This window comes from Typopeltis vanoorti, chromosome 19, assembly GCF_054136105.1.
Source record: "Typopeltis vanoorti isolate ZY-2024b chromosome 19, IOZ_Tvanoo_1.0, whole genome shotgun sequence".
NCBI lineage: Eukaryota > Metazoa > Arthropoda > Arachnida > Uropygi > Thelyphonidae > Typopeltis > Typopeltis vanoorti.
This window is the reverse complement of record NC_143567.1, coordinates 17,150,152-17,166,526: the sequence shown is the minus strand read 5'-3', so window position 1 is coordinate 17,166,526 and position 16,375 is coordinate 17,150,152. Positions and strand designations below refer to the sequence as shown.

At 36.3% G+C, this 16,375-nt stretch overlaps 1 protein-coding gene across 1 annotated transcript in view; it reads left to right on the top strand.

Annotated features, from left to right (window-relative positions):
- The window catches only part of LOC150095883 (glutamine--fructose-6-phosphate aminotransferase [isomerizing] 2-like), a 240,259-nt gene that overhangs the window by 63,401 nt on the left and 160,483 nt on the right, over window positions 1-16,375 (top strand). Inside the window, exon 6 of the mRNA XM_090409642.1 lies at window positions 11,653-11,781. Coding sequence (XP_090265768.1) covers window positions 11,653-11,781 — 129 coding nt within the window. The remainder of the gene's footprint in view (window positions 1-11,652; window positions 11,782-16,375) is intronic.

Sequence of the window (16,375 nt, the reverse complement as noted above, 5' to 3'; positions counted from 1 at the left end):
CTTTGCTACGAGTTTCCCGGTGTTGTACTACCTAACCCCAGTCCTGAAGATATTTTCAGGCGCAAACTTTGTTTGCTCACACTTGGATAAAGGATTAAACTAACTTTATTATAGTCTAACCAAGTGAAAAATAAACTTTCAACATTTTCCAACACAGCTTGCTTGATTTCACTATTCATCCATTTCACTCCTACTCTGTTTACTTGCTTAAACCTTGGTATTCAGTTATACATTGCTTGTGTCAGACACAAGCACTATCGTCATCTACCCAACATATTGATTCTAGCTGACTACAGAGCTCCTCGTAATCACCCACCTTATACATCTACATATATCTGTTTTTAGTAGTAACCTTTTCTTATTTCACCACTTCCCAAACAAGTAAGTCATGATCACTCTCACCAACTGACGGAAGTGTCAAAACCACATTAAGAACTACATTTTGTATAGTTATCACCAATCCAAAACATTAAAGCCTCTAGTTGCTTCAGTCACATGCTGCTTAAGATATTTATACCTTAGAAATTTTAACAATCTCACTCTCCTTGTTCCTGTAGACTATCTCCTCCTTCCATTCAAATAATTAAATTATTTGTAATTAAATTAAATGTAATTAACTGTAAAGTTGCCCAACCAATTCACCTTAACATTTCATCTTCAATATTCTCTGGCTTATAACATCATCCTATCAGATATATTATCCTGTTAATTTCAACTTCACACCATCCAGATTCAAAATCTGCAAATGTACTATCAATTTTTCCCACTTTGTGGACATAACTCCTCTGTGGTCAAGTCATTAACAATACCCCACCTCCTGTTTTCACCTTCTTATCTTTCCTTAAAATTGTATATCCTTCCATTTTTTTCAATTGTATATTCCCAACATCACAGTATACTCAGGCAACCAAGTTTCAGTTATACCAATTATGTTCGGGCATACTGACTCAGTGTGATAAACTCATCCAAAAAAAAAAAATCAGCTAATGCCTTTTATTCTCATATAGGAACTAGGCAAGACTGCTTTAGGTTTATCTAACTTTTGAAGACTGAGGGGACAGTTCAATCTCCATCGGTAGCTAATCAGAGATAACTGGCCCAAGGCCATCACTAAAATACATGCTGTTTGCTGAAGAGAGGCGACTGACAAGTGTCGCCATCTTGTGTTGCCTAATTGTAATCCTTTGTTAGCTACATTAACCTCCTGATTCTGTGCCTTCTCTGCAAACAATAGTCTTGTTAAATGCCCAACACCAGACCCATTCAAGTGCAATCCATCAACTTTAAACCATTCCAACTTTCCATCAAATTCACTCCATAGATTCACAAATTGTGAACTCATTTGCTTCACACAATTCAGCATCAGGTACTTGCTTCATTGTTCCACCAGGAAAGCATGTTTTGTGTACTTTATTAGCATAACACCTTTAATGATTGAGCCGGTGGTGGTGAATGTATTTCATCTTTTTCAGGGCAGATGTCAACAGATCTTTCTGCCTGTCTATAGTAAGCCAGGTCACAAGTACACTCTTAAATGTGCTAAAGAATAGTTTGTTCTTAGGGGAATGGACGGACGTTTGTTGGTTTGAATGCAGTGTTAAACTTTCATTATGCAATCTTGGATGTCTTTCGTATGTGCCCTAAATATATGGGATAAGTTTTGCTGTGGCCGTATGTATCAGGGGGGGGGTTTAGTATTTCATCTGTTTGGTGGTGGGGGGGAGGTTATAGCCATTGAACAGAAATGTGTGGCCAAGTTAGGCAAGAAGGTAAGAGCAGAATCATTGGAACAGATAACCCTGATTCTGTGATATTCTTAAGATTCCATACTGTTTGGCTGGAAAATGGTTTAATTTTGCTTGTGTAAATATCTTCCAGAATATGTTGACTTTCTAAAAATTAAAGCATATAAAAACATAAATCATCATCATCATTAAGAACAAATTATGAAGTTCAGTTTATTTTCTTACTAGAGAACCTACAGGAATAAAAAAAAAAAAAAAAAAAACTGCTATTTAGGTAGTACAATTTTTAGTGAATATGGAAAATTCAATTTATAAATATATAATAAAGAAATTGAAATGAAAGAAATCAGCCAAAACACTATAGTAGTAGTAGACTAGACAATGGCCAAACCAGTTTAAATTATGGGTTTTGTGTTGTTGTTAGGCATAAAACAGTTAACGGTCACACTAGATAATAAATATAAGAGTTTGGAGATATTATTGGAAGAAGCAGATCATATCAATAGCAGAATAATTAAAAATGAAAATATTAGAAATGAACTTGACATTATCAGCATTCAAAATTTGTGAATAGATCTTAACCAAAATAGTCATGGTTTTGCTAACCTTTTCTCTTCCATCCTGTTTACCTGACCATGACTATTTTGGTTAAGGTCTATTCATGGCTGATAACATGAATATGTTTAATGGCCGATGACAAAAAAATTCCCTGTTCTAGGTGGATTGATGCATTTATTAATGCCATTAGACACACATAAGATCCAACAGTGTTGAAAATTTTACAAATAAATTTGGCCACAGGTATTGAGGGAATGTGCTAAAGAACTGTTGTTGACTTGCATTGAAAAACTGAGTCTGCCAACAAATAAAGGTGCCCAAGAGGTGGAAGGAGAATAAGATCATGCCATTGCATAAGGGTGGTAATAGAGTGGAAATGTCAAAATATATTTGTAATTCTTCAGTAATTGTTAAGATGTTGGAGAAATTAGTAAGAGAGCATATATAGCATTATGAAGTTGAGGGTAATATCTGTCAGAATCAGCAGGGACATGTTAAGGGATGCCCATGTTTTAGTAATCTGATTGCCATTATAATAAAGTAACAAGAGCAGTTGATGAGGGAAAGACATGTACTTCCATTTTTCTTTTGGATCTTACAAAGACATCAGAGGATGCCACATGATAAGCTAGTGTTTAAGCTATACATGGGTTTAGATGTCACATTAGTGAATTGAATTGACTGCCTGATAGATATGTTTTGTGTATACATACCACATAATCTGTTTGGAAAGAAGTCAATGAACACCATATTATGAGGCCAACCAGCTGTGCTTCCCCCCCACCTTAATAAGATGTAGGACCTTTTGTTGCGATAACTGTAGCAATCCTAATGGACATACTTTCCACAAGCATATGATAGTGATTAGTGAAAATTTTGTACTATTCTTCCTGTTGGCATGTAATGAGGTTGTGGGCCCAATGTCCCTTGACTTGAACTGCCACTCCAGTTCATCGTACAGATGTTCAGTAGGGTTGGCATCAAGGATCTGTGCAGGGCAGTAAATTGTGGTGATGTTCATGTACATAAACCACGCAATACTGCAGCAGCTTTATGATTGTCAGATTATGATTATGCATTGCCTTGCTGAAAGAGACAGTGGTCAGATCCATAGAAATGCCACAAAGTAGGAAGCATTGCATTGTCCAGAATGTTCAAATACCTCTTGAAGTTCAGTGTTCATGGTACCACAGAGGTCCAAGGCCAAACCAGGAAAAACAGGACCATACCATCACACTGCTACCTCAGAATTTCATAGTTGGGATTACGCACTCAAGTAAGAGATGTTCAGTGGGGATCTGTCACACCATCCATCTGCTCAGTAGTGTAGTGTGATTTGTTGTGATTTGTCACTCCATAACACAGCTCCCCAAGCTTCCACATCCCATTGTATGTGCTCTTTGAACTGAAGATGACGATGCATGTTAGTTTGGGTAATGCATGTTGTGAGCCTTTGTTCTGAATGCTTTTCTGCAGGTTCATGTTTCAGTTGATGTCCGGAGTTCTGATTCAACATATCAGATGACGAATGGTGGTTTTTACATATTATCCTCTTTAGCACCCTGTGATCATATTCAGTGAGTGTGGTGGGTTGTCCACTGCAGGTAGCACTTGCAGTTGACTTCCTGTGCTTCCATCTCAGTATGGTATCAGTGATTGTTGATCTGGGATGGCCCAGTTTGTTAACAAATTGCCAAACAGATAGGCCTGCAACATGGCACCCTATCGCAAACCTCTTTCATACTCCATCAGTTCCCTTCTCACAGTTATTTCATCCAGACACAGTTGCAATGACTTGGGAGCATAATATTCCTTCAATTTATATCAGCTACAAACACGTGACTTATTACATGGCACGATGCACCTTGTCCATGAGGGTGTCCATTGACTTCTTTCCCAGCAGTGCATACAGGATCATAAAAGTACAGTAGTTTCATCTTGTGCTCTCACAACTGCACAAAGAAAGATACTACAGTTTCCATACACATACATTGTTATTTTTGAATTTTTGGTTATCCATTTGTTCACATTGATGGTGTTAGAAGCTTAAACCAAAATATTTATCTATTTTAGTTTTTCATATGAATGTTTCTTATTGTGTTATAATTACTCATCTTAACATTGGCAAAGAAGAATAAATGCTGATTTGGAACAGGTCATGAAAGCACTTTTTCAAAATTGTAATATTCTAGTCAGAAGAATATTTGTTATTGTTACTAGGTAAAATGACACTTATTTATTATTGCTAAATCTTTCCCACTGCATACATAACTTCTTTTGGAACATGATTTCAGTTGTATATTGAAAGGAAGTGTGATGCGTGTTGTTGTTATTATTTTTCCCAAACAGTTTTCATTTTTATCCTTAAAGATATCAATGAACCTCATTGTGATTTTGGGGGAAATAAGCTTTTTTTTTAATGATATTGAAAAGTTATAATATATGTGTATGTATGTATATCTCACACAGAGAAGTTGCTGAACATGCTGTATTGGTGTTGTTTATAGGCAAGGCTTAAGGGAGAAAGAACTTATTGATATTTTTTGTGATGTGTGAAAAGCTGAGGAGACACTTCATGAGAAAGACTATTTCATTGAATAGAGGAGGTGAAATGAATGAGGAAAAGAATGTTGGTTGGTTTTCAGTTTGACTGTAAATGATTGCCAACGTTTTAAAAAAATTATTATTATTATTACATAACACCTTTAGGGAGTCCAAAGACTCATCGAGGGAGGGCACCTACTCTACAACTGTCTTCACCAAACTCAACTACCTTCATCATCTAGATCAACGCCATCTACCACCACCACTAGTATTTTCACAGACAATCACAAACATCCATGCACATGGCGGGATTCAAACCCCCGGCCTTTTGGCTGCAGAGCAGATATGTTAACTACTCGACCAATTAGGCCGGCAAGTGTCAATCTTCTCCATCCTATTACAGGGCCTCTCCTTGAAATGGAAAGTCAAGAGAAAGAGATCGGATGCCAGTACTTGTAGAAGGCTGAAATAGACCATACAGAACATGCAGCTGAAACAGACCATCTGAGACTGCAGTTGAAGTGAGTTATTAGGAGAATAGTAATTGATTAGCCAAACTACTCTCCTCTGGACAGCATCATGGCAGATGGTTTTTTCTGCTTGAACTTGTCTTCCAATAGAAGATTTCTATTCTATCACTTACCCTTTTTCTTCTATATATACATAAATAGAAGATATTAACAGGGAGAGTTTACTGAGCAGAAGATGGACTGAACTATGTTAATTTTTAAGTGATCAGTTTGATGCCAGATCTGATCACATGCTCTGGAAAGGTTTCTCTAAACTCTCCCTGACAAAGAAATATATCTTGAAGTATATACTGTATTCTTTCTCATGAGTATAAATTAATTGAACAGAGTGTAAATGGCTCATGATAACACTAAATAACTAGTTGTTCTAAATGGCAGCTTTACATGCTACATAAATATTCACCTATATATATATATATATATAATTTTTTTTTTTTTTTTTTTTTTTTTTTTTTTTTTTTTTTTTTTTTTGCATATTTCTTCTTGCACTCAAGTTGCAATGGATGTTGTTATATAGTTGTTAAAAACATTTCTGTCTAGAGTTGTGCTAGTGCTGATCAGTTTCAAAGTTAAATTATAAAATATAACAATTATATACTTGTTTGTTGTCCAAAACAACCAGAATGCTTTCATTCAATATTATGACTTGACAGTATCTGTCTATATATACCAGGTGATTATAAAATAACGTCAAGTGTTCAGAGCCTCTAGCTAGTAATGTATTGTAGGAAATACAACAATATTTGGTAGACATACACAATGGAACATGGGGATTCGATTTAATGAAAAAAGTACCAAAAGTCGCCAACAGGGGAAATTTTGGCGCTGTTTACTGAGTAAAATGTATTAATTTGCATTATCGCATTTCTTGTGAACAATCATGCAATAAAAGGAAAGCCTGTGAGATTTCTTATCATTCATAGACGAACTGCTTTTCAATGCCTCTTACCTTACGTGAGCATGCTTTGTTAGTCAAACTCTATTATCAGCGGAACAATAATGTCAGTGCTTGTCTTCGTGATTTTTGGCGTATGAAATTTGCAAAAAGGACCGATTAGCGTAACAAACTTAAGAAAACTGATGCGGCGATTTGAAACTACTGGAACTCGAGCAGTTCAGGTAGGCAGTGGACGCAAACCAATCAATCACCAACAAGTTGAACAAGTTGCAACTGCTATTGTGGAACAGGAGATGACGAATGTGCAGTGTACCAGCAGTGCACGAGCAATATCCTGGCAAATGGATATCGCATACACAATGTGTGGAAAATCCTACATCAGATATTGAAGTTTTACCCCTATAAAATCGGCCATGTTCAAGAATTGCACCGTGGTGATGCGACCATACGAATTGACTTATCTTTGAGATTCTTAGCATGCATGGGCGTGGCAGATTTTATGGAGTGACGAAGCACATTTTTATTTGAACGGCGATATTAACACGCGCAACTGTCACATTTGGGCTGCAACTAATCCACATGTGTGTCTGCAGATGCCTATCCACTTGCCCAAAGTCACAGTATGGTGCAGATTTATGGCATCTTTTATCATTGGTCCATATTTTTATGAGGAAAATCGCCAAAATGGACCAGTGACCTGTTCCGTCAATGCTAACAGGTATGCCAATATGCTACAGAACTTTGTGGTTCCACAACTGCAGCAAAGAGGATGTCTCGATTCGACCATCTTCATGCAGGATGGTGCACTACCCCACATTGGACTTCAGGTACAACATGTTTTGTGACAACATTTCTTTGACAGAAGAATCATTAATCGTGCATTTCCCATGCCATGGCCACTGAGATTGCCTGATCTCAATCCTTGTGACTTTTGGCTGTGGAGATTTCTTAAAAGCATTGTGTATCAAGGACATGTACCTGATATTCCAACTTTGAAAGATCGAATAACGTTACACGTGAGACAAATCAATTCCGATATGTTGCGAGCCACTGTGGAAAATGTTGTGCACCGTATGCAGTTCCTGGAACATCAGAATGGTGGTCATATTGAACCTCATTTGTAATTAACAATAAACGTCATGAAATTGATGTGTGCTGTCTCTCATTTGCCATTTAGTCATTCATTAGTCACACCTACTAAAATTAATTTGGCAGTGCCAAAATTTCTCCCGTTGGCAACTTTTGCTAGAGGGCTCTGAACACCTGACATTATTTTATAATCACCAGGTGTGTGTGTGTGTGTATATACAGTACAATTGAGACCAAAGGTTTACAAAAACACCTATATTTTTTAAGAAATATAATCATAATTGTAGTTTTTCTTACATAAAAAAAAAAAAAGAAAGTTATTTCGATGTTGGTGGGTTCATAAAATCTAATAGATTCATCTGACAGCATAATGTCTTTTTCTTGTCATGCAAAATTTCTTCATAGCAAGCTAATGATTTTTTTATTCCTTGCCTTGTGGCTACAATTCGTTCCTTGTTAGAATCTATGTCCTCCAAAATCTGTGAACCTTTCTTTTATGATTGTTCTTACTGAGGATTCCTGTAGAACCAACTTCTTTGCTAGCTCACAAATTTTCATTCCTCCTTCAAAATCCTTAATAATTATTATTAATATTATTATTATTATTCAGGCCTCCAAGGAGTCAAAAGACTCATCGAGGGAGGTCCTTCCTAATACATAAAGTCTGTCAAAACTCATCGAGGGGAGGTCCCCCCCCTGAGAAACACAAAGTCTATCATACCACTCTTTAAACTCACTGACCGTTCTCGCTCCCACCACTCCATCAGGCAATGCATTCCACGGCTCAACCACCCTCCACACAAAGAAACCACTCCTTGCCCTCTTGCTCACAGTTTCCTTTCGTAACTTCCAGGGATGGCCTCTTGTCATCACTCCTTCCCGCTGTTCAACCAAGCGAAAGAATTCCCCAGTGTCAACCCTGTAACCACCTCTCAACAGTTTAAAAGTCTCAATCATATCACCTCTCCTTCTATCCACCAAACTCTGCAGTCCACATTCTCTCAGCCGATCCTCATAACTATCCTTGTACAGTCCTGAAACCATCTTTGTCATCCGTCTTTGTATCCTTTCCACAGTTAATTTATCCCCTTCAAATTCTGGGGACCAAATCTGAGAACAATAGTCCAAGTGTGGTCTGATCAGAGACTTATACAACGGAATGATAACCCTCTTATCTCTGCAGGTCAGTGTCCTTCTCATAATAGCAGCAATCCTTTGTGTTACCTTTGCCACCTTTGCAATATGTCCCCTAAACTTCAGGTTTCTATCAATCATCAACCCCAGATCTCTTGTCTCCCCTACTTCCTCCAGTATAACTCCTCCCATAGAGTATGCAGCATCCCATCAATGTTTCCCAAACCTCAAGACCTTACATTTTGTTGCATTAAACTGACACCCCCATTCATTTGCCCATCTATCTAGCTTATTTAAATCCTCTTGCAGGGCTACCACATCTGCACTATTACTAATAATCCTTCCCAGCTTCGCATCATCCGCAAACAACTGAATATCCCCCTGCAATCCACTGGCTATGTCATTGATATAAAGGTTAAACAATATAGGTCCTAGTACTGAGCCCTGTGGGACCCCACTTGTAACCCTCTGCCTCCTTGAAACTGCTCCACCATACACAATTCTCTGATACCTATCAGACAGCCAATCCTGAATCCAGTTGACCAATCTGACATCCAGACCCATGTACTGCAACTTAAATATCAGCTTATCATGTGGCACCCTGTCAAATGCCTTCGCCAAGTCTAAGAAAATTGCAGTATATGCCTTTCCCTCATCTAATGTTCTTGAAACTTTATTATAAAAGGCTAGCATATTGCTAAAACAAGAGCGTCCTTTCACAAATCCATGTTGATTCTCACAGATAACATTACCCTCATCTGCCCAATGCTGTATACGGTCCCTCACTACTTTCTCCAAGATCTTAACAACTACTGATGACACACAGACCGGCCTATAATTAGACACTTCCAGTGTGTTACCACTCTTATGCAATGGCACTATCTTACCTTCCTTCCATTCCCTGGGCACCTTTGCCAAAGCCAGACTTTCATTGAAAAGCCACGTTAAAGGCACTGTCAATTCCCTAGCACATTCTCTCAAAACTCGTGGTGAAATACCATCCAATCCCACAGCTCTAGTGACATCCAGAGTACTCAGTATCTGAAACACACTCTCCTCCAGACCTCGAACCAGTCCTATCCCTCTAGCATTAAAACTGACTCCTCTAGGATGAAATACTCCAATAAAGTGTTCATTGAACAATTCCACTATGTCCTCTGCATCAGTCACTCTATTCCCATTTTTATCCCACAATATCATTCTTCCACAGTCATTCCAAAGTCAATGTTTTTCTTTTCTTGCTAGCTGTAGAAGAATCAGACTTGCTTCTTTTGGATGACATTATTATTTTTTATGTGATAAAATTTTTATCAAGAACATAACATTAAACAATTGCAAGGTTTGTAGATTATAAAAATTGTGTATGAATGGTGACCGCACAAAACACATCAGTGCTTGTTCACAGCATGTGTGACACTGGCGAATGCGGCCGGTTCCTGAAAGATACGGCTAGTGGTGAAGCGGGACGGGAATATGTACATATAAGAAACCGCGTAAGTCGGGGTATGACTGTGTGTATGTGTATATTTGAAAAAAATAGATTTAATGACTCCAAGACCGAGATAACATATAAAGATTTTAATGATAAATACTACTAGTTTCGGCATATAGCAGCCTTCTTCAGGTATTTATAAAGGAAAGGAATACTAATAAACATTGAATTATTTAAACAAACTGGAAATTACAGGTACAAATTGCCTCACATAATCGATACATAAAAACGTTGTATTTTTCAAGTTGTTCCAACTGGCATGCCATTGTTTGTTGCAATTGTGCGTGCAAGTTCACGTGAACGCCAATATTGAATAACTGCAGCATGGCTATCTGGGATGTGTGTGTATATATATATATATATATATATTGTGGTATGTATTTTTACTGGCATTTAGAATATAAAATCCAGTTATATTAATTAAATGCATGGTTATCCTTTACTCTCTCATTAATGAGTTTTTCCTTCCCCAATTTCATCTTTTACTTTTAATTGTGGTAAGTATTCTATAAGTAATGAAATGAAAAAAGATTAGATTAGTTGACAAATTTGGTACAAGGATATGAAAATACTAAAACGTTGTACTACCACGTATGTACTAATTATGTGGCAGTTCTTGTATTCTTTCTACATGTACAGCTAAGACTATTATTTTTATGTCTTATTTTGCTATTAGTATTTCACTTGAAACTACTTCACAGTCCATCATGAAAACTTGTGGTCAACATCTTGTCTATGTGATTTAGAGCACTGTTTTTAACTTTGGAATTTAGGTTGTCTAGACTGAAAGAGGAAAATGAAAGGTTTTAGTTAACATACTCATGCAAACTTTTGTTTGTTACATCTGGTGGGCGGTAGATGGTGTTGGTGTAGTTGCGGTTTGTTCGTGGATTTCAGTGGTGGAGACAGAATTGTAGATTAGGTGCCCTCCCTCGATGAGTGTTTGGAGGTTTCAGGTAATAATAATAATAATGAAAGCACACAGAATTGCTGCAGTAATATTGTGCCAAAAAATTGTGAATCTTCCCATTGACAGGATGCACCAAAATTTATATACCTGTCTCTATGTTAAGTTTATATGAAAGAAAACTTAATGCATTAAATGGAGGATGAAATGAAAGTGTCTTTATTTGTTGACTGAGTGAATAATCTTTCTACTCTCCAAATATGCTCTGGATTTGAGTCCATTTTGAAATTTTTTGTATGTCTTTAGGTGGTAGATCATTTTCATTACCTGTGATACCATCACAAGTGTTATTGTAAACCTGGATTGTCCTGGAAAACAGTGTCTAGAACATGATTCCAATTTAGTCCACCCGTATAGGTGATATTCTGTGAGCTACTGATTTTCACAGGTAGTTAAATATACAAAAGTGTGCATACAACATGTAGACTTTTGCAGATAAAGAAAGTTTAACGAAAGCCAAAAGGAAAATTGACTCCCATATGCATTGAATGAGCAGAGAAGATACTGGATGCAGTTATTAAATGCAAGAGGGTCATAAATTGGACCTTTTTTAGATCGATTATTAAAAGTTTATATATTTCTAATGAAGAAAGTTAACAATTACAAATTATAAAAAAAAAAAATTAATAAATTTATTATTTAATTGTTCTGTTAAGATATATATTTGAGAGATATGTATATTTTTTTTTTTGCAGATCAAAAGAGGACATGTGTTTGAATCAGATACAGATACAGAAATAATTGCCAAACTAATCAAGCATGTTCATGACAATCATCCAGAATTACCTTTTAGGGAACTAGTTGAGCTTGTAATACAGCAGCTGGTATGGAATTATCTAACTGCATCTTTGTTTTCTCAAATGTTCTCTAATTGGATAATTGACTATAGTTCACTAAAAACACGAAATAGCAAATTTCTTTGAACTTGAATGCTTAATTGAAATATTAAATATGTTAAATATAAAGCATGTTGAAAGTTTATTTTTCACTTGGTTAGACTATAATAAATTTAGTTTAATCCTTTATCCAAGTGTGAGCAAACAAAGTTTGTGCCTGAAAATATCTTCAGGACTGGGGTAAGGTAGTACAACACCGGGCAACTCGTAGCAAAGGTGGACCAAGCTAACATCCCTCCTATCTCAGTATCTCCCATAATGCAAAACACATCTCCTTGTGGATATGTATAATGTTATGCATTAAGGGAAGGTTTCAATTAGTTTAAACCTTTATTGAGGTCTCTTCAGTGGAAGCCAGGCCCAAGTGGAGATACCAGGCAGAAGCATTGGCAAGGTCATCTCTACCTATAGGAGTTGCCAAACGGTGTGCCACCATTTTTTTATTAAATTGCTCTGGATTTAGAGAAAGATGTTGAAAGTTTATTTTTCACTTGGTTAGACTATAATAAAATTAGTTTAATCCTTTATCCAAGTGTGAGCAAACAAAGTTTGCACCTGAAAATATCTTCAGGACTGGGGTAAGGTAGTACAACTCAAACCATTTTTCCAAATGTGCAGTCTAAGAAAAGAATTCAGCATATCTCAGTGGATTAAAACCATAGTTCCTGGAACTCATTCAAACTATAAAGACAACATAACTGAAAAACCACCATTGACCAATCCAAAACAGACTTCAAAAGAGTCAAGTTGCCTGGTGTTAACCTTACCCCAATCCTGAAGATATTTTCAGGCACAAACTTTGTTTGCTCACGCTTGGATAAAGGATTAAATTAAATTTATTATTAAATGTAAAGCAGTTATCAAAATTTGAATCTAGACTTGCCTGCTATCACTTCAACACATAGATCAAAACATAAAATATTTCAACTTCTAAGGAAATATAAATTTCAGGGAAAAAATAGTCCTTACAACCTTGCTAATCACATTCTTACTCATCCAAGGATGATCCCTAGTTCTCACCCAACTAGTCACATGCTGAAAAATCAGAATAAATTCTCTAAAATCCCTAAAGTTACAACTCTTATTACTCCTTTTATGCTTATCTGGTTTATTTTAGTTACAACTCTTATTACTCCTTTTATCTGGTATGTACAAATCTTCAATCTGTTTTCATAAGGAGCATTCCACTGATGTCTTGGACACTTACCTATGGACTTCTCTTCCTCATCTGTATGGTGTGATATTAAAGCATTATAAAAAGATATAATAATGTTATCTCTGCTTGTCATTGTGTTCTTCAGGTAATCCTATTAACTATTTTGGCCACTTTCGTATTATTATTTGACACCTCCAGGGAGTTATCGAGGGAGCGCACCTGCTCTACAACTCTGTCTCCACCAACTGACTGCAACATTATCTACCGCCGATCATCACCACCACTAGTATTTCCACAGACAATCACATTATCTAAGGCCTTGTAAAATCTTGCAAGATAAGTTAATTTAGTTAACTTATCGAACTTGGTTTTACAAGGGTGTCAAATCAAAATATAAAGAGAATACGATATATTGTGTTTTTTCTTTTTTATATAAATTAACCACTTTATAGAATGTATTTGATATTACCTGTGTAACTATAGTATGTAAAAACCAGAAAGGAATAACGCTTTATTAGTATAGTGAGTAGGGAAAAAAAAAAAGTGTTCGCAACAACTTGCAAACATTTAGGCACCTAAAACAAAAACTTTCGGCAAAAGAGAACATGTGTGATGCCATCGCACTGGAGGGTGATAGCGGACACTTCAGAGTCAAAACAAAGAACGAGGAGGACTTTTAAGAGACTAAATTGGGAGAAGAAGATAGATGATTAAGAGGTCTGGGCTGGAAGTTTTGTAGCTCACACCTCTTGACCTTGAGGGTATACTCATGGCTTATCATTGGAGTTTTGTCAACAATCCTTCTCCCTGCAGTTCTCTGGGCATTTCCTAAGGCACATCCGCCAATGTATCCTGCAGTATAGCAGATGTGCTCCCCACGATTTCAAGCACAACACAACTGGCTGGAATCCGATGGATAAACATCGAAGACGAAACCATAGTCTCCCCAGTTGCCTACTAGTGTAAACAACAGGCAGCTGCCAACCGAACAAGAAAGCATGAAGAAGGAAGGATATCATTTGCTACTCAGACCAGGACAACTGCAGTGGTATATAGAATGCTGAAACGTCCAAGTTAAAGTAGGAGGCATCCATACCTAAGCAAAGATAAGAGATATTCCCAGGGAACTTCATTCATAGAAAAGAACTGTTCATAAAGAAAAAAAACATATATCGATGTCCTTGAATTGTAGATATGTATAACTGTATGTAATTGTTAAGCAAGAGTTTGTCCTAAGATTGTATGACACTAAGTAGTGTGTTAGGGTTGCGTGAAGACAGAAATGTATATGTTGTAATTGTATAATGTACTTTTTAGTGTTATGCTGGGAGAAACAGTTATTCCCCATTATTTGTCTAGTATGTAATTACAATTCCTTTTGTTAGAATAAATGCTTCGTTGAACAACAATTTGATCTGATCATTGCCAATGCACTATCTTGAAAAAATTTACGGACCTGTGTGTTAATTAGTTATTGCCACGACTTGCTATATGGTTAAGAGAAAATTGATTACATAATTCCTTTAATTCCATCTCATTGATTCCTCACTCTGTTATTCTGCCTGACTTGCAAAGTCATAAATCAAATATATTTGTCAGACCAAAGAGTATGAGAAATTGAATATACCGCAATCGTATAGGAGGGGGATGCAAATTAAGATAGAAGGAAAATAACACCTTAGTGTAAGTAAGCATTGCAAGATAGTGCAGTCAAAGGAAAGAAAATAAATATAGAACAAAAAGAGAGAATCTAAAAATTTCACAAATGGTGCAGAATATCAAAGGAGTTGAAGACTCATCAATGGAGGATAAAAATCATTCTAACCAGCTATCATACCTTCTCTTAAACTCATTGACATTAGATGCATTTAGCACTTCAAGTGCCAATCTGATCCCCCTCTGTAGAAGTTTTATATATTCATAATTGTGTTACTTAATGTAAATAAGTATTCTCCCTAATTTTACTTAGGCCTTTACTTAATTTTACTTAAGGTTAGGCAAGAAAATAATTGTGTGGAAAACTGAATCAGAGTAGAAGTAGAAGAAGAATATATAAAACTGTAGAAGTTTTATAATTTTATATTCATTTTATATAAATTTTATATTCATAATTGTGTTACTTAATGTAAATAAGTATTCTCCCTAATTTTACTTAGGCCTTTACTTAATTTTACTTAAGATTAGGCAAGAAAATAATTGTGTGGAAAACTGAATCAGAGTATGAAAAGAAATTGGCTATGTATGCTAAAGGTAATCCAAAAGAATTTTATCAGTATGCCAACCAAGTAAAAGAATGCAGTGGTATTTTTGTGTCATAAACTGATGACATTGTTCAGTTAAAGAGTGCTTCCTTTGGAGCACTCTAGTCGAAGATATATCAACCAGGTGTAAGTAACTTCTTGCATAGTACTGCTACTACTTCTCGTATACAGAAGTGCATGAGATTGAGGTTGAAGAGCTGCTGCATAACCTGGATAAAAATTAAGCAGCAACAGGGAAAGATGGAATATTTGCACATATGCAAAATGGGTACTCAACCAAATCAGTTAAGCCTTTTGATATATTTGTATACTTAGTCTCAGCTCAGAAGAGATACCATAGGAATAGAAGGAATGTATGATAGTTCCATTGTACAAGAGTGGTGCAGGAACTGTCCTATAAGTATCTTTTGGAGTGGTGGTGAAGATTTTAGAGAGGTTGCTAAGAACTTGAATACAGAAATGGGTTGACAGACAAGCTATACTTTGCAGAGAACAGCATGGAATTACTAAAGGAAGGTAATGTTTTAGCAATCTACTCGTATTTTATAACAATATTATGGTTAAGTTGGATAAAGGGAATGGATTTCAGGATACCTCGTGAAAGGCTGCTGCATAAACTGGAGAATATGGGTTCGGAATATTAACTCTTAAATTAGATAAGTGGGTGTGAATCTGCCAGATTTAGGGTGACTAGTAATGTATCCCAGAGATCAGTCCACATTTACCAGCATTAAGAAGGATCTAACAGGAGATGTTCAGTTGTTTGCTGATAATACATAGATAGAGAGGGTAATCAGAGATACTGCTAATATCCAGCAACTATAGAATGATTTGAATAGGCTGGAACAGTGGACAAATGATAATGGCTATCAATTCAGTGTTAGTAAGTGCAAAGCAGTTATGTACTTTGGAGTGGTGAGATTTTCAGCAGCATATTATTTTGGTGCTATTATGTTACAAGAAACTGAGGCTAGAATCTTGGAGTTACGGTGGATAGGAAATTGAAGTTTAGAGGTCACGTTGCAAAAATTGCAAATACAACTCAGAAGATAATTGCAATGCTGAAACAAACATTGACATGTAAGGATAATGAAGTCATTTGCCT